Genomic DNA, 27,903 nt, shown 5'->3' on the forward strand with positions numbered 1-27,903 from the left:
ATCCAGTACTGTGTCGAAATGGTTTTAGAGCGTTCCCATGGATCATTAACTGATATCCAGTGATTGCTTTTATATTAATCTGCTGTCAGCCAGTCTCCTTCATCAGCTGCAGAAACTAAACCAGTTCGTTGTCACACACACTTGTCATGTTTAGATGTGTTTCAGGATATTTACAACAGAGATCTTGGGTGGAAAACAGAAGAAACAGAAATCTAATGTGACAAAATCTGGAAAGTGTTAAACAGCGAGGAGGAGCAGAACATGAAGACTTTTTTTTTTTAAGATATTTTTAAGGGAATTTTTAGCCTTTATTTGACAGGATAGTCAAGCGTGAAAGGGGGCGAGAGAGAGAGAGGGAGTGACATGCAGCAAAGGGCCACAGGCTGGAGTCGAACCCGGGCTGCTGCGGCAACAGCCTTGTACATGGGGCGCCTGCTCTACCACTAAGCCACCGACGCCCGAAGACTTTTTTTCTTGTTTATGAATCAGTTTTTTTCCCTGAGAGCACAGGAAGGTGCAGATATAAGTTTTGTGTGTGAAGATGCTGAGAGGTCAGAAGTCACAGTGACCCCCACCTTCATCAACCCCTCTGTGAAAGAGAGTGGAGGGTGGAGGAACAGATGGAGCCATTAGGGGTCTGTTATTGACCCAGAAGCCAAATGTGAGTCCAGTAACTCGACACCTGAGCTGCCACATGGAGCTCATTGAGCTGTTAGTCCTCAAACTGTCTCTACTGAAGCTGAACAGGATCAACATTAACACAAGCTGCAGTCCAGCTCACACTCATACATCTAAAGGTTTAAAAACTAAAGGGACAGTTCACCCAATAATCTTGATATTTTCCCTCTTACCTGTGGTGCTATTTATCAGTCTAGATAGTTTCGGCCTCAGAGATGTCAGCCTTCTCTCCAGTATAATGGAACTAGATGTCACTCCTCTTGTGGCGCTCAAAGTGCCAAAAAAATATGTTATAAATACTCAACATCAACGTCTCTTTCCTGAGATCACGACTCAGTGACTCAAGATAATCCACAGACCTTGTTGTGAGCAGTTTCATTTAGGGACTATTTTCTTTCTACTTTACTACACCCACCAACCCAATGACCACACTGAAGGAAGCGTGCATGTACTGCTAACTCACCTAGCACCACTGAGCTAACTAATGTCACACTGTCACGTGCACGAGCCTCTCATCCATGAGTAGATACATGTTTCCTTCTGTGCAGTGAGAAACAAGTCAGGATGGATTTGAACCTTTCTCAGTAGTTATGCAACAATATTTGTCATGTTTTATTGGCTTTCTGAGCATCAACAAATGCCGCTGCCCATGGCGTCTTATACCGCCACTCGAGGATGCCTCTGTTTGTTGGTTTCTGACGCTGACAGGCCACTGACCAAGTGTTGGTATCTGACGAGTTGGGAGTGAGACTGAGTTGACATAGTTTAGTATTTATTAAAGGCACTCCTGCAACAGTTTTTGAATGTTCAACATGTGTTTGCTGCTCAGATACATGTGCTGCTTCGTGCAAACTAATCGAGGATCTGCTCATAAAAACGCTGACGTAAAAACCATGATCTCAAAGTCCCGACCCCTGATGCAGATCTTAATGATCAAACAAACAATAAAATGTTTTAAAGTGTGTGAAGTACTTGGATCAAAGCTCTCTGAGCCGCTGTGGAGACGAACACTCATGCATGTGTGTGTGTGTTCAGGTTTGGCACGTCGTCTCTGCATAAATAAAGATTAACAGTGTTTGAAATAAATACTGTGATGTCACGCTGCACACGAGGTGAAGAGCACGTGTGTTTATCCCGCAGGTAAACATTTCCCGTCCGAAGCTCGGCAGATGTTCGTCTGGCCGGATCTCGGCCTCCTCACCACTTCACACAGTCTTTGTTGAGAAATCCTGAGAGACGGCTCTGAGTCAGAGTGTGATACGTGACAAATGTTTCCCATTGAAGCTTTTATTGTTTCCCAACCACCACTGAATACAGACGTCATCTGTGAGGACGGAAAAACACTCATGACGTGTCAACATCAGCATTGAAGTGAAATGTGGGGTTTTAGGGAGTTGTGTCATCGAGCTAAGAAACAGATTTTTCAGTTTCTGATAAATCGATGTCTCATTTCTGATCGCTCATTTCATAAAAACACAGGTCATTTGCCAGCACGTAAATAACATTTTGTGGAGATATTATTGTATATATTGTAATATTTTAATAATTGATGAATCCTTGCAGTCGCATTTTAAATCTGCTGTTTAGTCTTTTTGTAAATTGCATGCTTTGTATCTGCAGTGCTCCTACTTTGTACTGCGGCATTTTTTCTCAGGATAAATAAAGTTGTAAATTATTAAAGGTGTTAATCGTCTTAAAGATTCGACACTTTACGATAAATTAATTGAGAACATTTTTCAAATCACGTCAGCTTCATTTATAAAGCACATTTCCTGCTATGAGCTTCAACTCAAAGTGCTTAAAACACATCAAACATGACAAACATAAAATATCACATCAGATAATAAAGTATTACATATAGAAACAAGCAGGACATGAAAAAACAAAGAAAATATTTGGGTACTATTATTATTCTTTAAAAAAGGGGAGATAATAACAATAATAACACTAATTCCTAAAACAAATAAAAACATGCTTAAAAACTTAACAAAAAGCTTGTGAAAAAAGATCCGTCCGTTCCAGAGAGTTGGGCCATACTGACTGAAGGCACCACGAGCTGAGCTGAGCGATCATGAAAATCATTCGTTGCAGTCCTCAAACAAAGAATCACTTAATTTGATCAAACAGATCTTTTTTGTGGTCATATTTATTTGCACGTTTGTGACCAAACTGGTGTCAAGTCTGATCCTCAGTAGGGTTATCTGTCATTTTGGAAGTAGTGAATAATGGTGCCTGGGTGGAGTGGACATCTCAGGTTAAATTTAAATCTATATAACCATATCCAATATTTTGCTTGGAAAATGAGAGTACTCGATTACTGATACATTTGAGTAAAGGCACTCTGTTACTCTCCCAGCCTTGCTAACTGTACTGTGTGCTCTCTCCTCTGCAGGCTGACGGCTCAGAGGAGCATGGAGGACGCTGAGGAGGTGGAGAGGGAGCGCCGTCGTCGAGCCAGGGAGGCCTCACGCTGGAACAACGAAGGCTCGCTGGCCGGAGAGTCTTCACAGGAGAACGAGACGACGGCACAGGAGAGCATGTACGTAAAAACAGCTCCACACTCTCTGTAATAACAATGATAATACTAATCATATTTGAAACAGCGCTTTATAAAGCAAAGTTCGAAGGTGTTTTAAAGGTCCAGTGTAGGATTCAGTCATGCACTGCCATGTTTCTACAGTAGCCCAGAACAGTCAAACCAAACACTGCGTATTCATGTCGGCTTCTGTCAGAAGCTCTTCTATGATGAGCAGCGCCAGAAAAACACTAACTTCTTTTTACAGTGAAACGTCTTTATTCAGTGTTTTTACTGGTTTAAATCAGCTGGTCTGTTTGTTCAGGAGAGGAAGAGACCTCTGTGGATAATCTGGCTCCCGGTAAAAACCTCCTGAACAATGAACACTGAAGGAATTCTAACCAGGAGAAGTTTCAGCTGATTACAATCTGCAATCCTCACTGCCAGACGCCACTAAATGCCCCTAAATCTTACACACTGGATTTATAAGCCAGTTGTTCCCAACTGGTGGGTCGCTGGTCCGCTCTGAATGGACCGCAACTGACTCACAAATCTGTCAAGTTTGTAAAAAAAAACAAAAAAAAAAACACTTTATTTTTGAAATACAGTGAATTTCCGGAACAAGCTCTTATTTTGTAGGGTCATTTCCTGCTCTAGAGTGAGTGAATAAAAGCCTTTCAGAAGAGACGGCAAACTAGCTCAACGACATGGCCAAACACAAGTGTGACGTTGAATATATTAAACTGTGTGGACCCTGAGCTAATGACCAGTTGGGATCCACTGTTTTAACATTTAAGTGACGGACACATTAGTGCACTACTTTTACTGTAGTAAACAGTCTGAATACTTCCTTCACCATGCTAGTGATGCTGTGGTAGTGGAGGAAGTACAATATTTCCCTCTTAAATGTAGTTTCATAGAAGGATAAAGTACATTACATTTCTGTTAAAGAACAGTGCTTGAGTAAATGTACTTAGTTACATTCCAGTCTGTGAGCCAAATACTCTTAAATATCTTAAATGTAAAAGTCACCAAACTTGGAGCTGCATGATTCCAGACTTCCACATTTAATTATTTCCACATGTCAAATGCAGATATGACATCAAACAGTGGATGAATTCCTCGCTCATGTACTCATGGGAACCCAGGAAGTTATTAAGTGCAGAACATTATTCACTCATTCGCCTCATGTATAACGACTTCCTGTACGAGCTGCTAACTGTGCGACTGTGTGTTATTTGTCTCTGGTGATAACTGCGAGTTTAAAGAGTTTGTCGTCACATTTTTACAGCTGTGAAACTTAAAGCTTCCCCCTCTCTCCTCCTCGCTGCTCCTCGTCGTACGCTCGCTCAGTTTCACACTCGTCTGGTTCCATAAAATAAATGTTTCCAGTGGGAAAAAGCTGCAAATGACCTCTTCCCTCCCGTCGTGCTGAAGTGAAGACAAACACACAGCTGCTTTCTCATTACACAGCCTCAGAAGAATGTTTACTACAAAGCGTCTCGGGGGTAAACGACCACCATGTCAAAGCTTGTGGCGTTTCAGACGACTTTTAATTTCGGCCTCTTGATTACAGCCTGCACCTCGAACACCTTCTCCTCCATCACATCACAGGCTCAGCTGGTCTGAGGCTGCGGTGACTCGACATGAGGTCACTCCGCTGCAGCCTGTAATTGAAAGGTTTTCTGTTCAAGAGGCAGCGGTGATGTAATGCTGTTTCGAAATCCCCCTTTTGCTCCATGATTTCCTGCCTTGGATAAGGTCGGAGGTCAAGTGCAGGCAGAGTTTAAACCCACGGATGTTGGTGGAGGTAACCATCAGTCTTCTGCTCAGATTAAACTGTCCGGCTACGCGACGACTCTACATCTGGTCTTTGAATCAACCATCAATTAATTTGTCATTCCATCTTTTAAACTAACCAACTTCCTGTTTGTGGCTCTCAGCTGTGGGTCCATTGGTTCCTATTGAAGACGTAAATCTGTAAAAACACAAATATGTAGTTTCATGTTTCATTTTCTAGAACAGCTGCTCACTGTAGTTTTTACCAAACAAACAGGAGGAAATAGTGACTTTATCGGGGACTATTTTCAACAGCGGATTAATCCACACTTGCTCTAGTGAGTATTTGTGGCAGCAGGAAGGTGTGAGTCAAAATTCACTACAGTGTGTGTTCATGGTGATGAAGGAATGTGTCACCCACTGATCTCGGTCTCACTCCGAATTCGTTGAAATCCGGTGCTTGGGCAGTGACTTGCAGCATCGGAAACCAATGAAAAAAGGCGTCCTTTAATGTCGGCATGATATGTGGCCGGTCGCTGTTAAACAACAACAGTTAAAGATGGCGCAGGTCTAATCGATGATATGACAGAAAATGAGTACTGAAACGGTTTCAAATATTTCAATCAGGCAGGAAAGTGGAAGCACGATATTGTTTGGTTTTAACCTCAGGAGCCGTTCTTACACACTCTTTTAAATCATTACAAAAAAATACTTAGAGAACATTTTTTAAACTGACGACAGAAATCCTGCAACAGAGGATCCGACCGTGAGAAGACGAGTAAAATATGTTACACCAGGGAGGAGGAGATGTTTCCTGACTCACTCCTGTCAGGAATCCATCCAGGTGTCCACACACACAGGAACAGAGACATCGGCGCTCGTTAAGGCTGATTAGCTGCTGAGAGACTCCCATCATGCAGCGGGGGCTCCGTCGGCCAGCCAGGCGTCTTAATCATCTGGGGAATTCTGAGTGAATTCCTTTCTGTCAGCTCCTGGGAACACAAAACACACTTTCATTACTTTCACTCAGTGGGGGGGGGGGGGGGCAGCCACAGACACTGTGCTAATTGTTGAGAATGTGTCCACTCCTAAATTCACTGGATCAACACTTAAATAAAGGTTGAACATTATATAAGAGAGATCTGGGTGATGCTGCAGAGGGAGGCAGGTGTGGAGCTGCAGAGGTGTCACTGTTGATGATCTGCACATCCTGTGTTCAGAGCTCCATCAGCACTGAGCCACCACGGAGGAGCTGCAGCTCTAATATTAACACGCGGGTCCAACACGGCCTCAATCTGACCCAACAGATATCTTTACTGCGGTGTTTCAGTGTCGGGCTAAGTCTCTGTTTACTGAAGCACCCAAGGGCTTGTTACTAAAATCACTTAATGCCTTTTGACGGACAGAAACTGAGACCTGAGACGAGCTCAGACCTGCTGTCAGGAGCCCACCTGTCGTCTCCAAAGCACAGGACTAATGACCCTGTCCTGGAAGCTTCTCAAGAGTAAAATCAACACGATAAACCTCCATCAGGAGAGAGATCTCAGTGCTCCAACAGCTGAGCAGACAGTGTGTCTCATCCCTGCCAACTGAAGGGTGTGGACAGACTCTGAAATGGACAGCAGGGTGGACGCTGTGCCGTTCAGAGGGCACTGAATGCATCATTTCTCAGGGTGGGGAAGTGGAAAGTTTTACGCTTGGCTTTGGCCTCTGTAACTTCTGCCTGTTTTTCCAAATTATATCTGCTGCCAGTTTGATAAGAAATTGTTTCACAGAGGTGATTGACAAATCTCAAACAGCAAGGAAGGGAGCTGCACGTAGTGATGTCACTTTATTTATTTATTTATTTCCTGAGAAAATTAGCCCCATGTTGTAAAAGGATTTCTGGGTAATGAAGCCCAAACAGTTTCCACTTAAACCTGACCTTACCTTACTCTCTATGAATTATTAATTAATGAGCATTATAGTAATACTGTACGTACAATAAAGTCAGAACAACTTTTTATTTAGTCCTCTGATCTGAATAAAAGATTTAAGAACATTGTGTTTTCACATTGAGCAGTATGATTGTCCTGACATCCACATCAGGGTGCTGAGGGAAAATAAATCCTTCAAGAAAGAAAGTTTATACAGGTCCGTATTCTGCTTAAGTTAAGTCACTAAAAATAAAATGAAAGCTAATCTATTACAGTCATTTACAGGTTCATACTTGTACTTTGGGTTTCTAGAAAATGTTTACATGCTTTAATGTTCAGAAAAAAAACTACATTTTGCTGGGACGCCTTCACCCTCTGTCTGAAACACCAGTTCTCATGCTGAAGTTGATAAATACTGCTGCTTTGTCAGTGATTTCGGTGTCACGTAGCGCTGCCAAAAGACACCTTTCGCAGTGGTATGATGCGCTGATCCCGGGTGGCATCAGTTTGTAACACATTATGTTATGCCACAGGACAGCTTCAGTCTGAAACACTGCTTGTAACGACGTAATATAGGAAGTTGTAAAGTCCATTTAGGGTTAGGGTAGATAGGTCCAGCAAACCCCAGACTTTCACCTGGGAGACTTCCTGTGTGAATGTAGAACCAAACCATGATGGGGCTTTTTTCTAACCCTAACCACGTGCTTCTGTTGATGTCTTGATGTGGGTAGCGTCGTCCCGGGAAATCAGCAGCAGACGCAGAAGGATAACTAGTGTGTAATATGTAGACATGAAAGTCCACTGACAAAGCAGCGATATGTCATGACTTGGTATGAGAACATGTTGGATGCTCCGTTTAGGTGCCTGGCTCTTTAAAGGCCCTGACACACCAAGCCGACGGTCGGCCGTCGACCAAAGTCGGGCTGTCGGTGAGCGTCTGTCGGCCTAGTTTTTGCGGTGTGTCCCGCACTGTCGGCACTTCGCCGTCGGCGGCTTTTCGGCCGATTGAGCATGTTGAATCGGCAGCGGAGCTTGTCGGTGAGAGAGATCACTCTGATTGGCTGTTCAGGTTTTAATTCCTCGCCCCTGTAGCGAGTGAATCTGCCTGCAGTGAAACCGGGGCTAACCGGTGCTTCCTCCTCAGGCTCCACTTCACTCAGCTGCCCCACAGACCCGCTGCTTCTTCACACTTTAACCTGAATAACAAACCGGAGCTAGCTGGGAGCGGCTAGCGGAGCGTTAGCCGCAGCATGACCGGAGGGAAGCACAGCCAGTTAGCCTCCGCTAGTCTCTGAGCTAGCCCCGGCTCTCCGTTTGGATCCAACCGGAGCACCGAGCCCTGGTTTGTTATTCAGGTTAAAGTGGGAAGAAGCAGCGGGTTTATCGGGCAGCTGAGTGAAGTGGAGCCTGCGGAGGAAACACCGGGACCGTCTGGATGTAATAGTCCGTGGAGGTGCTGCGGTGCTCGGCTGCACAGATAGGAAACCCCTCGGCTGACAGGATGTACCACTCTCTCACTCCGCTCTCTCTCACGCAGGCGCAGAACGTACGTGCTACTTGGATAGTTCTTTGATGTCAGTTTGGTGTGTCTGCACCTTAAGACCTCCATTGGTCAGCTTTTTGAAGGCTTCTATATCCATCCAATTCTGCACCATCACTCGAAAGCGTCACTTTCTTCACAACCAGACATCCATGAATATGATCCAAAATCGGGGAGAAATTTACAACATCAGCAAATGAGTTTACATGTTTCCCTGACATTAGCATGTAGCTACATGTAGCAGTCTATGTCTTGAGAACACATGCAGTAGTGTGCCTGGAGCAGATGAACATATAAAGAAATCCATCATGAGCTGACGGCAGCTTGGAGCCACAGTAGGAAAAAAACGTTATTTGAAACTTTTGCCACAGTTAATGAACATCCAACACTGTAACACTGAATATATGACAGAAAATAAGGAAAAGCACATCCCTTTATCCCCATGTGCCCTTGAGCCAAACATATTTTCCTATAAAAGTCCATTTCACCAACATACAATCAGATGATTGTGTGTTTGTATGATCATCTTACTGGTTTTATCCTCTTATGATGAGCACAGTGTCTTTTGCTGTTGATGACACCAAACTGTAACCTGCTGAGGACACCATGTTCATTTTTCTGTTTCTCTATTTTCTGCTGAGTCATGTTACTAGTATTCTATCTCTGTGTCTTTAATTATGTTTTATCATAATGCCCTCTGCAGCGATTCCTCCTGCTGCTGTTTCATATCAGTTCATTTCTGTCAATGAGACGTCCTGACTCTCCTCTCTCGTCTCGTCCTCAGGTACGACGGTGAACTGAAGCCACACAGCTCTCCGTCTCTGGAGGAGGACGAAGGCTTCAGTGACTGGACTCAGCGCAGAGAGAGACGGAGGCAGCAGCGCCTGCAGGAGCTCAGCCAGGCAGGCGAGGAAGACGAGGAAGAAGAGGAGCACATGATAAACAAAGCTGTACCCGTAAAGACCGTCCAGGCTTCGGTCACGTCCTCCAGCCGACTCCAGAGACAGGAGCAGGCAGAGGAAGAGGAAGAAGAGGACAGGGCCAGGGTGGAGGTGAAGAGGAGGAAGGAGCGTGAGGAGGAGGCCATCCGGGCTGAGAGAGTGAGGAGAGAGAAGGAGAGGGAGGAGGAGGAGGAGGAGAAGAGGAAGAGAGAGGAGGTGATGACCAGGAGGAGGGAGATCCAAAGGCCGAATCCAGAGGTAAGAGATCCTCTCTAAGCAACTAGACACGAGTCCAAGTTAGGTCTCAAGTCATTTAAGATGAATGTCGGATCAAGTCTCAAGATATTTGGGCTGAAAATAATTTGTCGTGTCTCAAGTTAGTTGAAACAAGTCCAAGTCTGAAGTTCTTCAGGACCACGTAAAGTCACAAGTTAAGAGTCAACATTCAGGTCTTTCAGGTTTTTGGCAGCTGACTAAAAATGACACGACATGTTTAAAAAGAAGATCTGTTGTGTTGAACGCTTCTTGTTCAGGTGGAGAAAAGAAAAGAAGTCAAAATCTCCTACACATCTAAGGTGGTTCTCCACCAGGAGCCAAAACACAGCAACACCAACGGAGACGCAACCAAAGAGGAAGTGACATCATACAAGAACAACAAGACAAAATACTCCACCAGGTGTGTGATGTGTTTTATTGAAGGCTGTAGTGAAGACTGAGCTTCAGATGTTTAACTTCTATCAGCCAGTGAAGCAGCAGATATCTGAGAATAGAGACAGACAATTAAAGAGTTCTGTGTTAGATATTTAAAAACCTCCTGGTGTTTGCAGCAGAGGAGTGGAGCCAGAGGAGGCGGAGGCCATCCTGGAGACGGAGCAGCGCTTGGAGAAGATCCGGCAGAGCCTCCAGCAGAAGGAGTGCCAGGAGCTGGAGCAGCTGAGACACAGGCAGGTGGAGGCCGAGCAGGAGCTGGAGGAGCTGAAGAGGAGGAGGGAGGAGAGGCGTCGAGTGCGGGTGGAGGAGGAGCGTCGGAGGGAGGAGGAGGAGCAGCAGCGGCTGGCCAAAGAGGAGGTGACCGGGCCTCATTAAAGGCTTCTATTATTAGATTGTAGAGATGAAACCTCGCTGCAAATTATTTCCAGGAAGTTCCAATATGTAACTGTAATCAATTACATTATTATCACCTCACAGGCTGTTACTAGATTACAGTGAAGTAACTCTACAGGAGCGTGCTGCTAAATCACAGTAATCAAATGTACATAAACAGTGAAGTTACAGTTAAAGTCATCAGTGATGTCACGACTGTGACAAAACCATTACTTCATATTTAAAGTGAAGCAAACGTGCAGTGCGAATGTTTTCACTACAGCACTGTCATTATTATAATCAGACTTGTGCAGCTGATGAAGGAATGTGGAGCTGAACTGTGTTGTGTCGCGACTCGCAGGAGGAGAGGAGGCAGATGAAGGAGGACATCGAGAGGAGGAGGATGGAGGCGGCCGAGAGGATGAAGAGCCTGAGTGTGTCCAGCTCGGACGGAGACGAGACGTTCAGTCCCTTCAGCCCCAAAACTTCTACACACAAGGTAAAGATCACCTGAGGAGCTACACACCGCTCCGACTGAATCATATTCCAGTGTGTTTTTTGGGTGAACTGTCCTTGGACTCTGTAACCCATTAAGTTTCATTAACTAACACAGACTGACTTGTGTAGGATGATGTCACTACTGTAAACAAACCTAGTGACAGGTTAACTGTGTGTTATCTTCACAGCTGATGGGTTCAGGCTCAGCTTGTAAGTCGCATGTGTGTGTGTTTGTTTGAAAAGCATGTCGTGAACTCACGGATCCTTGAAATGTTTCCGGTGTGTGACTTTGACTTGTGAACATCTGACTGTGCCCGCTGCACATGGGAGAAGTTCTCCTTGTAGGATTTCTCCCAGAAAGACAAATCCATTAATTTGAACCCAAACCACGACTTTTTTTCCAATCCTTAACCAATAGATCCGTCTCTGGTAGAAAGCCCTCAAGGGAAATTTCTCCAAATGTGTTCCAGCTGCAGGTGGACTCTCTGCGTTTTACAACACTGTTGAATAGAGTCACCAAAGTCCTGAACATTTTTCTATCTTGTTCCCACAAGTTAAAATCTTTGGTCACAGATATTTATTAATGATCCTTACAGAGCTCCTGCAGTCCTGAAATATGTTGTGTGCAAACATGTCTCAGGACTTTGTCTCTGTATTTGGAGGTTAGTTTGTGATGTTTGATGGAAATGTTGATGTGCATGACGCTGCCTGTGTGTTCTGCACCTTTGATCAGCTGCTTGTGGAGATTCACAACATTCTCGAATTACAAAATCATGATAATAGAATCAAATTAAATAATTCTCATCAGAATACACTGAACCCTTTGAAACCTGGAGCGACATCACCTTTTCATACTGCGTTCAGACACCCTTCACAAGTACTTAAACAATTTGGTTTGATTTCTGTCACAAACATGGGACAAAGGTCAATGAGCAACTTGGCAAGAAATGCTCCGCAAACTGTTGGTAGATTTGTAAATCATTTTTCAAAAAGCTGTGTGCACAAACCTGTATTTATAATTATTATAAGCATGTATTTAAAATTAGCTTGTACTTTTTTCAGTTTTTTTTTTTTTTATTGATTGATTGATTGATTGATTGATTTTTAACTAATTTTCAGGTCTTTTTTTTCCTTGCTATTTTTGGGTCATTTCTTTTTAAGCTGCTTGTTGTCTTCCTCCCATGTGTTTGAAAGAAATCAAACTGCTCAGGTTTCAAAGGTATAAAGCACCAACACTTCTCTTTAGGCAGAATGTCCCGTTTAGGGATAATATATATAATATTAGGTGATTATAACTGTTGACGCATTAATGTGTTCCTCACTGTTGCAGCTGGTTAAAGTGGAGCTCAGTGGGCGCACTACTCCAGCTTTCAGTCAGTGTTGGGCAGCAGGACGAGAGGCTGACCTCTGAGGTCAGAAAACACTGATCCTGTCCTGAACATCAGTCGACTGATGAAACAAAGCTTCACTAGCATGTGACGAACATGTGACGAACATGTGACGAACATGTGACAACTGCAGCCAGAACACGAGTCCTTCACAGGGTTTCACAGCAGACTGCCCGAAAGAGCTGCTAATGCTAAAACACTATGTCACGATGTCGGGAGTGTCAGACTGTGAAAAACAGATGAGGTCACCATTGACAGTGGGGGTGCTTTTTCTTGTCGTGTACAAAGAAGTTGATGGAAGAAGTACTCAGATCATTGACAGAAGTACAATAGTATTCAATTAAGTGTAAAAATACTTCAAAAATACTCCACTCCACGTCATGCTGATAACATCACATTTAGTGACTAGAGGTGCACAGAGGTGGAAGAAGTACTCACATATGTTACTCAAGTAAAAGTACTAATAGCACGTTGCAGAAATAATCTGTTACTTGTAGAAAATGTGTTGAAAATGATACAAGTACAGATGTGAAAAGTAAACATAACCAGTGCATAAGAATAGATTTATTTATTTTTTAATTTAATTTTATTTTATTTTTTTGCCAGTGCATTAATGAGTAAGCAGCATTTCACCGTCATAGCTGGTCAATACAAAGTCAGTTGTTAGGAGTAAGTGCATTATATTTTATACAGTAATCAGATGTTTTGTATATAAACTCTTAATCTGTAAAGTAAAGTGGAGTGGAAGTATAAAGTAGCATGAAATGGAAAGTACTGATGTAAAGTAACTGTTTTAAGTACAGTACTGAGAATAAATGTTGAGTTTACTTATATTCTTATCTTGCCACAGGCGGTTTAATCCTGAAGATATTTTAGATTTTATTTTAGAGTACATCCTGAAGTTTTGAGATGAAAAATCCCAGAAAAAACACCTCAGAGGACAAAATGAAAAGGAAATTCAAAGAGACACACGCGAGCTGGGAAAACTGAAACAGAAATACAAACTGCAACATGATTAATTTCATACACCTGACAACAAGCTAAGCAAACAGTAAAAATACACAGTCTGAGTCTGTGTCTTGTTCTGTTTCCCATCATCCTCTGCTCAGTGTAGCTGCTGCGATGACTCGTACAGTTTGATGGAGGCCAGCAGACTCGGCTGTGTTTGTGTTGGACCTGGTTGTCGGCGGTCTGAGCGCAGAGCCGAACTGTAATTAACACACTTCTGGACCGAGGCGGCGACATGGAAAACTTCCTGTGTTCCTCAGAAAAAATGACCTCAGACTTCTTCCTCTTCTCTTTCAGATCACAGAGAGAACTGAGTCGCTGAACCGCTCGCTGAAGAAAAGGTGAATATCCTCATTAATCTGTTTTTTATGGCTGCATCAGTCCGTCAGCGAGAAATGTTCTGGATGTTTAGTGCAATGCATAAGAAGCATTTCTCCCAAAGTTCAGTATTTGGTATATTTGGATGTTTTGGGATCACCTCTTGAACTTGAAATAAAGTTCTGTTCATTAGTTGTAAAGAAGCGTCCTCGAGCAACGTTTAAAATCAAGATAAGATGACTGACTTTGATCAGTCAACAAAAAACCACAGATACATTTGCACATTTCATACATGTCTTACTAAACATTTCTTAAAGTGACGTCATAGTATACAAGCTGACTTTGTCATTAGGAGGTGGAGGGGATGGTGGATGACGTTGCAGTGAGGCGAGACGCCTGCCGAGCTGCAAACCACCATTCAAGACCAACAAAACCAAAAGGTGGTGTTTGTTCATGAGTCATCTTTGTGTTTCCAGCGACGTCTTAGGAACCAAACATGTTTTTTATGACCTGTCACTGTATTTCCAGCAGGGACTGTGTCACGGAAAGCAAATGTTCTGTACCAAGACATTGCTGCATTTCCTGCCACGATTGCAACACTCTACAACCCCAAGATTTCAGTTTATAATGATATGAAACATGACCATGACCATAGCTTGTGACCACAGGTGAGGGTTGGGACGTAGATGGACCAGTAAGTCGAAAGCTTTGCCTCCTGGCTTAGCTCCCTCTTCCCTATGACGGTCCGGCACAGCAACCTCAAACTGCAGATGCCACGCCAAACTGCTGATCCGTCTCACACTCCATTCTACCCTCACTTATGAACCCCGGGATACTTGAACTCCCCCGAGGGTCATGGATACAAGCGGTCGAAATGAGTTTCCTCAGAAGGGTGTCTGAACTCAGCCTTAGAGATAGAGCCGCTGATCCTTTGCGTCGAAAGAAGACCGTTGAAGTCATTTGGGCATCAGATCAGGTCGCCTCCAGTTGGAGGTGTTCGGGGCATGTCCAAGTGGTAGGAGGCCCCGAGGCAGAGACCAGAACATGCTGGAGGGATTACATACCTCATCTGGTCTGGGAACGCCTTGAGGTCCTCCAGGAGGAGCTGGAAAGTGTTGCTGGGGAGAAGGACGTCTGGCATGCTTTGCTCAGCCTGCTGCCCCCGCGACCCGGCAGAAGCTGTTGAAAATGGATGGAAGATATGAAACTGATGAACCATAAACGATTATCAAACAATTAATGTGACTTTCTGTCAATCAGTTAATCATTTGGAGAACTCACTTTTCTGAAGGTAAACACTGAAGTAGAGGGTCGGAGGGTCGGAGGTGACCTCTCCACCTCTCTCAGTGCATCACCCTCCTCAGACCATGATTTATGGCTCGGCTTAACTCTGTCCAGATGCAGAGTTCTCTGTGTTTTCTCTGGTGGTTGGTGAGGTGTGGAGGCTCCAGGCAGTCTGCAGCACGAAGTCATCAGCTCTGAGGAGCTCTCAGCAGGAGCGAAGCCTCTGTGTGGATGCTTTCCTTTTATAATAAGTACACCAGGAGCAGGGGACAGTGTTCAGAGGGGGCAGCTGAACCTTTGACTCCAGCAGCGGTGTTGTGCCTCCATCCACTGGGCTGCTGACCCAGACCCCAGAGAAAATGTTGGCATTGTATGTTTATGCAAACCACGGTTACGTTTGTACATTATTATGTAGTGTTAACATGGAAACTTAATTTCCTTGTGTTTCCTGGTTAGGAAAAGATCATGTTTTGGTTTAAAACTCTTGGTTTGGGGGTATGAAACAACACCTTTGTGTGGCACTATTTGTGCAGGAATCGCAGCAATGTCTCAGTAAAAAACAACACCTGTTCATGGCACTATGCTGGCAGGATGCTGTGATGATGAGGTAAAAAAACAAAACCTTTTTGTGACACTGTCTTAGCAGGAAATGCTATGATGCCTCGACAAATAACAACAGCTTTTCGACGCTATCCCGACAAGTAACATAGTGATATCTCACTTAGTACAACTTTTCTTGGCACTATCCTGACAGGATACTATGATGTCTAGGTAAAAAACGATCCCGTTTCATGACACTTTCCTGGCAGGACACGCAGCAATGTCTCAGTAAAAAACAACAGCTTTTTGTGGCACAACCTCTGGTGGAAACACAGCAACAGGTTGCTAAAAACACACTTGTTTGGTGTCTGAAGAGTCGCTGCAAATGCTGTAGTGACCCACTGAAATCAGCCTGTTTTGTCGCTTTATGGTCTTGAAGAGTGGTCTGCTGCTTGGGTAGGCAACACGCCATCCACTATCCCCTCCACCTGTTGATGACAAAGTCAGCTGTGCTATGTCACTTTAGAAACTTTGATATGAAACATATAAAACATAAAAATGTGATGTGTTTGAGGAAATATTTGCTTCTGATGACTGGGCTGCACAAAATATATTTCCTCATCTCTTTTCATTTAAATCTCATGTAATCGATCTAAAGGTTAAAGATTTGTATTGATTTCAGAGTATGGAAATCAGAAAAGCATTTAAAGACGTGAAGACACAAAATTGAGCAGCATTAGGAGCAGCTAGATTAACAGAATCTACAATTATCAATCTGAACATGTCAGATCTGATGTCATCTCAGGCTGTGTTTCACTCCACCAGCCATGACATCATCATGTGCACACCTCCTCTTAAAAGTGGGCGTGGCTCTGCGGCGGCGCCTCCGACATGTTGAAACAGCAGATTTGGATGATGAATGATGTTTCCTCCCCCGCTGTGGAGCAATGACATCATCCAGCAGCAGAAGTCGTATCTGAAGCTGTAGCTGTGAGGGAGGAGGTTCAGTGTTTGAGTTTAGACAGCTGGTCCAAAGAATGAAACCCTCCTGGATTTGCACTCATACACACCATCACTCACTGACCCACATGTGTCGCTCTGACATGAGACTTTTAAATTTGTTTACCCGAGGAAATAACAGTGACGAGAGAAAAACACGGGAAAACACAGAACTTGTTGTTATGGCAATAAATTAGGAACTTTTGTTTAATGAAATTAGGTGAAGTTTGTTTTTTTGAGACACCTGGAGCTTCTGAGGACAAAAAGTTCATGAAAGTAATTTTACCACTTACAGTTCCCTCGTCTCAAAGTCAGTGGGTTTTTGGTTAGATGTCTGAAATAAGGTCTGTGGTGAATTTGAACACCAGCTTCAGAGACTTTCATGTTTTCTTCTACGACATAAAATACGTCAGTAAATCCCCCACTCGTGAACTTTAAAGCTTAAAAAGGTGGTTGCTAACAAGTGGCTAAATGAGACTACAGAGCTTCATCTCGCCAAACACGGCTTTACATTCGTCTTATGGTGGTAACATTAGGCGTTAGGTTATAGTCTAACGTTGGGCTTTCACCTTTAGGCTTCAATTATCATGAAAATGGTGTTCGTTTATGAAGACTATCTTTCTCAAAAAATGTGAAAAACTTCAGCCTGAATTTAGCAGAAATGTGAATAAAATGAAGCTCAGCATCTTCAATCTAAAATACCTGGAGTCATGAATATTTCTCTCAGTTTGAAAATGATAAAGCTTCAGCAGAGAAATAAAACAAGATGATACACAAGTTCACTGTGTGTACTGTAGGTGATGTAATGATGCAGTGTGGAGAGAGGAGGTGTGATAACCTTCAAAGAGACGTCAGGTGTCCACAGTGATGATCTGATCCTGAACCTGTCGTGTTGTTTTTTTAACCAGTAACAGCTTCAAGAAGACGCAGCCTCTCGTCCTGCTGGCCAAGATCGATGACAAGCTGGAGCAGTACGCCCACGCTGTGGAGGTCAGCTCACACTACAACACACACACAAACTTATTTTCTCTAATCTAGGACAGGACATAACATCCTTAAGCCACACTGTTATCGATGGGGGTTCAGGAGACTTCCACAGGTGTGTAACGGGAAGTAAAGGTTAATATCTCTGACTGTGAGGAGTTAATTTGGAGTTGTTCAGATGACACCACTGAATATGGCAATAAAGGGATCCATTTTTATCTGGACTCCTAAAACCTTTGTTAAAAATCATAACAAGTCAGTCCAGAGTCTAACTAGTCTGAGGCAGAGGACGAACCTATCACTCAAATTACCTGATGAGGCGTGGCGTCTGTCACATTGGTCTGGAACATTAGGATTTGTGTCAGGTAGTTGATATTTGCTGAAATGGACTTTGTGTAAAACCTTGTAGTGAAGAAGCTGCAGCCTGACACAAGGAGCAGTTGCACAACTTTGTCTCATTATTGATCTGCCAGATTTGCCCCAAGCTCATACCCTCGAGCATTTTTGTTTCTGACAACCAAACAAGTATCAGGAACCATGGGTTGGTCATAAATGTTGGATATTAGTGATTTCTGATGAGGATTAAAGGTCAAGAGGTCATCTCATGGCTGAAGAGGCACAGTGTCTGATTTGAAAGTAGAGAAATCAATGGGCTGTAGGTAAATTAAAATCTGTAGATGATTCTGAAATCGTTTGTCTCTTTATAGAGGCCTCTGACAGCCCTCATGCCTCCATTCTGCCAGAACAGTTAGAAGGTATTAATAAGAGAAGGGGGAGTAGCGGCATCATGGTGGATGATGACAGGAAGTTAAAGTGAACAAGCTTTTTTTAACACTTCATTGGTTAAATATTCATAAATCCACATACAGACATAAAGAGTGACTAATAATTTCTGAAAAGAAAATGCAGAATGCTGAAACGTGGAGATACAAGGTTTCCACCCAACAGCAACAATATGAAGCTACAGCCAACAGCTGGTTAGCTTAGCTTAGCATAAAGACAGGAAACAGGGAGAGGTAACTACCTGGCTCCGCTCAAAGGAAACAAGATCCACAGATCAGCTTCTTTAAAGCTCACTGCTCACTATAATGCTAAGCTAAGCTAAGCTAACTGGCTGCTGTTTGTAGCCTTATATTTAAAAGACTGATGCTAACGAGGTCTCTGGAGTGAGTAGGAATGATAAAACCACCAGTTCAAAGTGTCCTCTGGCCTTCTGGTGTTTTCTGCTCACTGAGAAGCTGCTGATGAACTTTTGGACTCTTATTGTTTAAAACCAGCTGAAGGTCAAAGAGCAGCTCTGACCCTTTTTGTGCTGAGGTCACAAATCTCTGTCACACCTGGGCGATGACATCACAGCGCTGACAGATTTACGGCAGGAACATCCGACATTAGGACCTCTTTATTTTTACTTTTCCGTTCCCCGTTTGTTCTCCTCACCTCAGGCTGATTGACAGCACGCTGAACGACCTGCAGGTTAACTCAACTCAATAAAGCGATAAAGGACAAATTACAGATGTGAAGAAGAAAGAATATTCTCACCATAAACCAGTCGAGTCGAGACGCTTTTTATTCCCACATAATTCATCTATGGCACTCTAAAGTACGGATGTTCAATGATGCCAAAATTGAAAATAAATTTGAACTGAGCTTTGGTTTTCATTTGCACGTGATATATGTTAAACTCCAGTTTTCATTTTCATATTGGGAAAATACATAATTTGAACCAAAATTAAATGAAATCTGAATTGACAAATGGCTTAAAGTTCACTCCAATCATACTGCATCACACTGCAGACAATTTAACCTGAAGACAAAAAAAATTCAAATAGTCTGCACCTGGCTTGTTTTTAATTCAAAACTAAACTAAATATATATATATATATATATACACATAAACATACACATAAAAAAAATAAAATAAGGTAAATAATAATAATAATAATAAAATAAAATTACAAACAACCTAAAGATGTAACCCGATGTTTTACAGAAAACATGAAAAATTCAATTCTTTATTCAGTCCATGCGGTTCAACAGTGTTCAGTGTGTAAATCCAATAAGCATATATATACATATATATGTTTATGTCAAGATTCAGGATTATGAAAAGTCTTCACAGTCAAAAAAATAAAATAAAATAAAAGAAACATTGCTGATGACAAAGTTTAATAGTAATAATGAAACAGAAAGACCCACGAGGAGAAACATGGTAAAAAGGAATATCATGGGAAGGAAGATAAAACAAAGAATAAATGAAAACAGTGATGAAGTCAAATATTACCGGACGTTCTAACAAACATTTAAGCATTTTAAAATGTTGTTTGAAAGACTAAACTTTCCTCTAAACTGAAGACAAAACTGATTTCATCAGTATTTAGAGTTTAAAATATGTAAAACAGTTAACTAATAAATGTCGAGGTGTGTCGTTGCTCTCTGTTTGATCAGAAGTTATAATTCTCTAAAGACATGAAAGTTATGAGTTTGTCATATGACAGTGTGACTGGACACTGAGCCATGGTTGTTGCTGTTGTTGTTGTGCAGAACTCCCAGGAGACCCGGGCAGTGAAGGCATCACCACCCGACCTGCACAGCTCACCTGAGGTCGTCATCTCCAAGAAAAACCTGTTTGAGGCCGGAGAAGTTTGGAGTCAGAGTCCCACTAAAGGAGCCACCTGCAAGGTAAGAGAAGCCTTTTGGAGACCTGGTTACTTCCTGCTCCAACAGGAAGTCTTGTAAACGGCCCCTCCAGACTGTCAGGTGATAATCAAGAGAAGCCAGTTTGATTTGAAGGAATCCTGATGTCTTTACTGTTTCTTACATGTGAACGTGTGCACAATAGATACTGTAGTTAACACACAGTGTGAACACATGAAGGTGGCTCATTTGTATCTGCAATAACTAAACATGAAATCTGACTAAAGCTCAAACAGGGTCATGTTCACAACTAATGTGGCCCAAGGCAACGCGCTTTCAATCCACAGTTGTGGATTATCAGTGCTTGTGTAACCGGTGGTGTCTGACTCTGCATTGTGTGCGTTGTGTTGGAGGAAGAGACTCAGACGTGGATATCTTTGGAGGCAGTCTCCATTTAATCTGACAGAAGCAGCATAAATACAAAATCCTCCGGTCAGTCACGTTGTCTTCCATAAAACGTGCCCCTACACAAATTAAATGACACTGACATATGTTGTAGTGTATTGCAAGCACTTCACAACAAGTATAAGCTAGCCAGTAAACTTTTAAATGTAAATAACAGAGGCTAAACACAGACTGCAAGGCCGCTTACCTCTCCCACGGAGATCAACAACAAAAGGGAAGAGGAAAAGGCGCAGAGACACTAGTTACAGAGGGCAGTGTCACACTGTATGGTAAACGTAGGGGTACAGTCTCAAATTAAAGTTCCACATAACTGACTCGGAGGCCTAACGTGTCAGGTGTTATCTGAAATAAATAAAATAAACTTAAGGTTACACAGATTTTGTGTAATTATAACACAATAACTAATGTACATTTTCTTTTACACATATTGCTGCTGCATAATTGACCCTGTTACACTTGAGCAGTGACTTTTGTGTCAGACACAGACAGACAGAACTGTCCTTTCACATCCACATGATACGCAGCCGGGGGCATCAATACCTAACAGTGCCTGACAGATGCAGTGGGACGACAGCGTAAGTTAAGAGGGACAAAAGTCCAACAATCAGCGACTTTCGCTTCCAACATGAAAGTAAAGCCCAACCCTGGTATTTTCAAAAAATCAATTTGCTGTGTTGTACCAACGCTTTTATTCTGAAAGAAACTGTATGCAAACTGTACATTTCCTGTGAAAACAGAAGTGTATTTTGAAAATACACAATGCATGTAACAGGCTGAAGTTGAGACAGCGTCCCAGAGCGTCAACAACCAACACACCCAGGGTGCTTTAACTGAGTCTGTGAACGTCCCGTCAGAGTGAGCAGCCGTCAGAGAACAAACAGACTGATCAGATCTCTGCAGATCATGTTTGTCAGTTTGGCTGAACTCAGAGCTCCACCTTCACGCCTCTATTTAAACTCCTGGCAGACGCCCCGACTCTCTCGTGTGTTAAATATCAGTCTGTTTTATTGGAGCTCTCTGAAGTCAACAACAAACAAGCACACTCGAGTTTAATGGAGGCGGTGACGGAGCTCTGAGCTGAGATGTGAGCTCTGAGTGTGCAGCTCTCTGTTTCACTGGAGGGTTCTAGACTGTGGTGTATTCAGACTGAATTAAACATTAAAATACAGAGAAGAAGCAGGTTTTCTCTGCCTAGTTTGTACGACGTCTCTGGAATCAGTCAGATCGCTCACATGTTTTATCTGTTTCTTAAAAATCAAGTTGAGTTTGGTTGACGATGGTTCTGGTGAAGATGTTTTGTTTCACACATTAAAATGCTGATAGAACAACAGTTATATGAAACCACCTGCACCTCTGAAAATCAAATCCTTTCCAACCTAATCTGACCCAAACTTAACTTTCTGTCTGGATCAGGACACTGAGGGGCTGAAGGTGGGCGTGGCCAACAGGATCACTCAGTGGGTGAAGGGTCCGTCTGACAGCAGCAGACAGTCGCTCAGCAAACCAGCAGTAAGTCACAAACACAGCAACATGACGACAGGTCAAACCTCAAACAGCTGCAACAGAAACATGCTGCTGTCACACTGATGCATAAATTATATCCGATGACGTCACATCAAATCAGTCACGGGAGACGTTTCACTGCAGGATGAGTATTTTTACAGCTGATGCTTTAAGTCAGTTTTGTTGTTAACACTTTTACTGAACATAATTAGGGTCATGAATGTATTTTACTTGTAATGGAGTATTTTGACATTGTTAACTGAAGTAAAGGATCTGATCTTGCTCGGCTGACCCCTTGTGATGCATTCAGGTGCAGCTTAAAGGTTTGTTTTGCGAGGCTTCCCTCTTGTGGAGAAAAAAGAAATGTTGAAACAGCTTCATTTAATTACTTTTATTTATTTATATTTAAATTGCATATATTTAAATTTCATATTTATATTTCATTCATTTATTCAATTTTATTTATTTTGTTAAAATATATTATTTATGAAATTAAGCGGGTGAAAAACAAACTTCTGTTGATTTATTTTTATTAATGTATTCAAATTTACTTATTTCATTATTTCATTAAAATATTTATGTCGATTAGAAACAAACTTCTGGTAAATGATTTTAAATTACTGCAGTGAATGTTTTATTTATTTATATTTTGTATTTATATTTTATTAATTTAGGAAATTTTATTAATTTTTTGAAATATTTTATTTATGAAATTAAGTGGATGAGAAACAAACTTCTGTTATTTTAATTTACTGCAGTGAATATTTTTTTATTAATATTTTTTATTCAAATTTTATTCATTTACGTTTTATATTGATATTTTATTTATTTATTTATTTATTTATTTATTTTATTTGTGAAAATGAATGGATGAGAAACAAACTTTTGCTAAAATATTTTTAAATAACTGCAGTGAATATTTAGAAACCACAAAAAATTAAATAGTTTTTGATACTTTTAGGTCAGAAAAATATGTTTTTCTTAACAACAGAGATGTTTTTATTTAATGCTGATCATTTTTTGATATATTTTCCATGTTGCACGTCCATATTCAGGGACGTAGCACCAGAATCTTGGCCCTTTGTATAAGCAGTCTCTGTAGGCCCGTCCTCTCTTGGTCCATGTCTCTCTCACACACTTTTTGAAAATATTTTTTCTAAACAAAGTCAGTTTGACGACACCATGACAGTTGCTTTGTAGTTTCTGATGCATCTTCTGATCATTAATTATTGATTGATCTGTCAGGACGTGAGACCTGGAGATGTGATGCAGAAAAAGAACATGTGGGAGATTATTGGAGACTCGACAGAGAGACCCAGGCAGAGACCCAAGGTGAGCGCACACACACACACAAAACCTTTCCCCCTCTCTACAATTGTTTTCATTTATTATTTATATTATTTATTATCTATTTCAGTTAATTCAATCTTTTGAGAGTTTTTAATGACAACATTTTGGAAAAACACTTTTATTTTTCAGCTGCTGAGGTTTTCATATATGATGGGTTTGTATTCAATGTTTCTTCTCATGATGATAAATCATTTCAGAGCACTCAGACAGTTTATATATTTTTTTCTCTTCAGGGCTCAGCAGCTGGTAAAAAGTACAAATTTGTGGTCACTGGTCACGGCAAATATGAGAAGATCCCCGTGGATGATGAGAACGGAGGAGAGTTCACTAACGGAGAGTCCGGTAAGACCACAGACAGGAAGTGTTCAAAGTGTCTCTGAACGTTTCCCAACATACATGTGGAAACTGTTTGTATGAGTGAAAACATATCAACACCTGAATATAAAGGTTTATTCCTCTGGTGGGGTTCAGTACCTCAGAGGAGCCATCAAGGAAACACTGAATGACAGAAATCAGTTGGTACTAGATGGATGGATGAATGGATGAATGGATGAATGGATGAATGGATGGATGGACGGACGGACGGACGGACGGACGGACGGACGGACAGACAGACAGACAGACAGACATTTTGGTTATTTTGGTCTTTCGTGTTTATCATGCTGATGCAGCTGAATGAATTACGATCGACTGTGGTGCTCATGGTTACATCTGTATGTGCCATTTAAACAGCTAGCCAACATTAGCTCAGATGGGCAGGCAACAACCCGGTTTTATAAGTTATACATTACATTACAATACATCATGGCTGTTTACATCTGCACTGGGCTTTTTAATCATAGTTTTACGGTGTATTGTATTTGTGTGCTACTTACTATTTTGACAATAAATAAAATTCAACTTTGGGTATGGTAGGCACTGAGAGAGATTGTGAACACATGGGGGAGAGGAGAGCTGATTCGTGATGACCTGCAGGTGTGTCTCTGAGCCTCAGATCACTCCACAGGTGAATCAGCTGTGTCTGATTCTCTGCCTGAAAACAAACTGCTGTTTAACTGAAGCCCAAACTGGAAAGAATTCACTGGTCGAATAGTTGAATCACATCAAACTTTATTTTGCAGCGTGTGTTTGTGCAGGATGATAGTTCAGTCCTTCACATAAGAAAACAAAAGAGTTCAGTTTAAAAAACAAAACACAGACTAACTGTAACTAATTAATGACCACTGTCTGTAAAACACCTTCAGCAGCACAGATGAATGTAAACTTAAGATTTTAAAATGTGCTCTTTCATATTTCATTTTTTATTCTTTTTTTCTGTTTTTTCAGTTCAAAGCTCAAAAACAAACAAACAATCTGGCATGTTTTTCAATTACTGAATTTTTCTTACATTGAAAATTAAACTCATGAGCGCGACACAGACCATGAATGATTGGAAAATCTTCCAGAGCACTTCATTCACATGCATTCAGAAAATAATTGCATTTACTTTAATAGAAAAACAAGTTCTGCTCTCGTTTTCTTAATTAACAAAATACAGTCATTGTTGATTCAGGGAAAAAACAAGAAAAAGAAATAAAATAATAATAATTCAGTTTATATAAATATATTTTGTTTCTTTATTCTAGTTTTTCAGTCCAACACTCAAAAGATGGAAAACAGGGAAACAAACAAACAAACAAAGTCTTAATTTTTCATTGATCTGACATGCTTCCCAATTATGGATTTTTTTATTTTATTTTTACATGGAAAATTTAACTCATAAGCATTACACAGACCATTAATGATGGCAATATTTATACCATAGTAATAGTACCCCATTCAGGTGCATTCAAAAGAAAAATGCATTCACTTGAGAAAAGAAAAAATCACCTACTATTGTCTGAAGTAATAAAATCATTATCTCAAAATTATGAGTAAATGTTTAATAGAAAAAAAAAAAGTTCTGCTCTTGATTTCTGAATTTAAGAGATAATACTTTTGTTAATTCAGCGGGAAATAAACAAGAAAATGAAAAACCTTTTAAAAAACCAGAAAAAAAATCTCAAGAAGGTCTCTCATATTTCTGAGATAATAATTAATTCAGTTACACGTGGCAAATATTTTTTTTCTCAAGTGAATGTATTGTGTCTCTGTAGGTGCAGTCATATAAACAAGAAAAATAACTTTACTGAACAGAAATGATCTTAACTGCTGCTTCAGTGTTGAAACTTTGGAAACACAGATGAAGTCAAGATGAAGGAAACTGTCAAAAACAAAATGAAGTCCAGCACACACATTAGAAAGAACATTAGAAAAAAAACCTAACACTAGAAGAATAGTTTGGATTATTGCCCATGCTACCTCACAGTCCTCTAAAATCTTGACCTTTAACCCCACAGGTCACTATCACACTGACCTCCATCACAGTGAAGGCTGCTCATCTTTAATCAAGCGTTTAAGTCGGTCAGCTCTTCAAGTCACAATGAAAACAAACATTCCCTCAGTGGATAATTGTTCATTGAAATATTTTTAAATTGGAGAAATATTAGGGTCACCTGTCTACACAGGTTTAATGTCTCGTGCACTATATTTATAATTTTTTAACTATTCTTTTATTTGGATTTATTATTTAGGAATTCTGAGAGTGAATTTTATCCACTGTGTGGCAGGGGTGGGGAAAACTGATTGTGTGGAAACATCGTATCGTCACACGGTGCCAAGTATTGATTTTTTTATTATATAAATGATCAATAATACAAGTACAGATTGAACTTTAGGTAGCTCACTAGAATAATATAATTAATTGCTTTTTCAGTCCACTAGAAACATTTTTTTTTTCCTGCTGCAAAAAAATGAGTGAAATGAGATAAAAAGACTGGAAACTTTATCTTACCAGATAAAACAGTGCTAAAAAAGTTTTGATTTGGGGACATAATTTACAGTTGAAAAAAGGTAATAAATTGCAACATATTTTATCGCAATACTCGGCATATTGCAACATATGTAAAATCCTAATAATATTGTATCATGTGTTGACTGTGTTGGTGACCTCAACATCCAGTCCACACCATGTAACACTACTTTCAGCTAACAGTCCCACAATGCAACATGCTGTTTATAAATGTGTAATTGACGTTAGGAAGTTTGCTGATGGCAGATTTTTTTTCTCTTTATGAGAACATTATAAAGCTTCAAGATGAGTGAGACTGATACTGTACATTTATATATTCATCTCGCGATGGCTCTTTACTTCTTTGACAATAAATGAAATTCAAATTTCTCCTGTCACCTAGCCTCCCTCAATGTGATCTCACAAAAATATGTGAAATGACCACAGCCTCTTCCATCACCTCAACCATCACTGCATTACTGCATGATGGCATGTAATGTGTTAAAATTATGTGCCATCACCACAGAAACAACGCTAATGCAAAGTCAATCATGTTCGCAGTTTAAACACATTGTTAAAATTGTGAATCTGTTGCAGTTTGGTTAGGGTTAGGGAAAGATCTAGGTTTCAGTAAAACAAGTATGTACGGACCGTAAAGTGACATAGTTAGGTAAAGATATGCAAGTACGTAATGTTTAAATACCCAACATTGAGTTTTGGTATCACAAGGGACAGAAACAGTGGTCTCCTGTGTGAAAGTCCTGTGTTTCTTTGACCTGTCTGATCAATACCAGACCCCCTGTAACTCTTTATGCCATCCGTGACAATGTCCAGGGAACTCATGTGTCCACCACAACAAAGATCCCAATTGACTTTCCATTGACATTTTTTCCATGCTTGTTTCCATGCCTGTAATTTTAACACATTCCATGCCGCCACCACCACGCAAAGTGGTAATAAGAGGTAGTGTTCATTTCTCTGTGAGACCAGGCTGCCTCTCCATCTAGTCAAACCTCTTCTTTGTGTGTGTCTAAAGCCCCTTTCACACATGCACTGCAAAACTGAAATTACCTAGACATTACCCAGAGGAGCTGTATGTGAGAACACAAATGTCACATCTCACGAGTACAAGACCGTGTAATATCTGACTGAGCCCATGTGAATAGGGCAGGCATTAGAGTGCTCCTGGGACGACTTTTCTCCGTCGGACAAAACGGAAATTAGCATCATCCTGGTTTCCTCGTCAAAAAGCCAATGGGATTTTTCCACTGGATTTTGGATTATTGCAGAAAATAAACTCTGTGGCAAACAAACATTTATGATACTTACACATTCTGTTCAGGATACTCTGCAAAAATAAACACCACTTTTAGTATTTATGAAGCCAAAGTGCAATCATCAAAAGTAAAATGCATAAACGAATATAAACGAACTATGCTATGGTTGCATGGTTTAAAGTCGCGACCACAAGTAGGCTGTAAAGCCACAGTCGGCGTGATGATGTTCTGTAGTTTCATTTAGCAACTTCTTAGCACCTGATTTTTTCAAGACAAACTTCAAAATAAACAACTGGGGTAAATTCTGACGTATTTTATGTCGTAGAACAAAACG

The 27,903-nt window shown here is 41.1% G+C and overlaps 1 protein-coding gene across 2 annotated transcripts in view; it reads left to right on the forward strand.

Moving 5' to 3' along the window:
- Positions 1 to 27,903, forward strand: part of lsp1a (lymphocyte specific protein 1 a) — a 48,214-nt gene that overhangs the window by 14,250 nt on the left and 6,061 nt on the right. Inside the window, exons 2-12 of one of the 2 annotated variants that reach the window (XM_050072884.1) lie at positions 3,071 to 3,217; positions 9,213 to 9,627; positions 9,903 to 10,045; positions 10,197 to 10,437; positions 10,814 to 10,951; positions 13,644 to 13,687; positions 17,396 to 17,477; positions 20,013 to 20,150; positions 21,984 to 22,079; positions 23,319 to 23,405; positions 23,657 to 23,765. In XM_050072884.1, coding sequence (XP_049928841.1) covers positions 3,071 to 3,217; positions 9,213 to 9,627; positions 9,903 to 10,045; positions 10,197 to 10,437; positions 10,814 to 10,951; positions 13,644 to 13,687; positions 17,396 to 17,477; positions 20,013 to 20,150; positions 21,984 to 22,079; positions 23,319 to 23,405; positions 23,657 to 23,765 — 1,640 coding nt within the window. The remainder of the gene's footprint in view (positions 1 to 3,070; positions 3,218 to 9,212; positions 9,628 to 9,902; positions 10,046 to 10,196; positions 10,438 to 10,813; positions 10,952 to 13,643; positions 13,688 to 17,395; positions 17,478 to 20,012; positions 20,151 to 21,983; positions 22,080 to 23,318; positions 23,406 to 23,656; positions 23,766 to 27,903) is intronic. The other variant, XM_050072885.1, reaches the window with a different exon arrangement.

This window comes from Epinephelus moara, chromosome 20 (assembly GCF_006386435.1).
Source record: "Epinephelus moara isolate mb chromosome 20, YSFRI_EMoa_1.0, whole genome shotgun sequence".
Taxonomy (NCBI): domain Eukaryota; kingdom Metazoa; phylum Chordata; class Actinopteri; order Perciformes; family Serranidae; genus Epinephelus; species Epinephelus moara.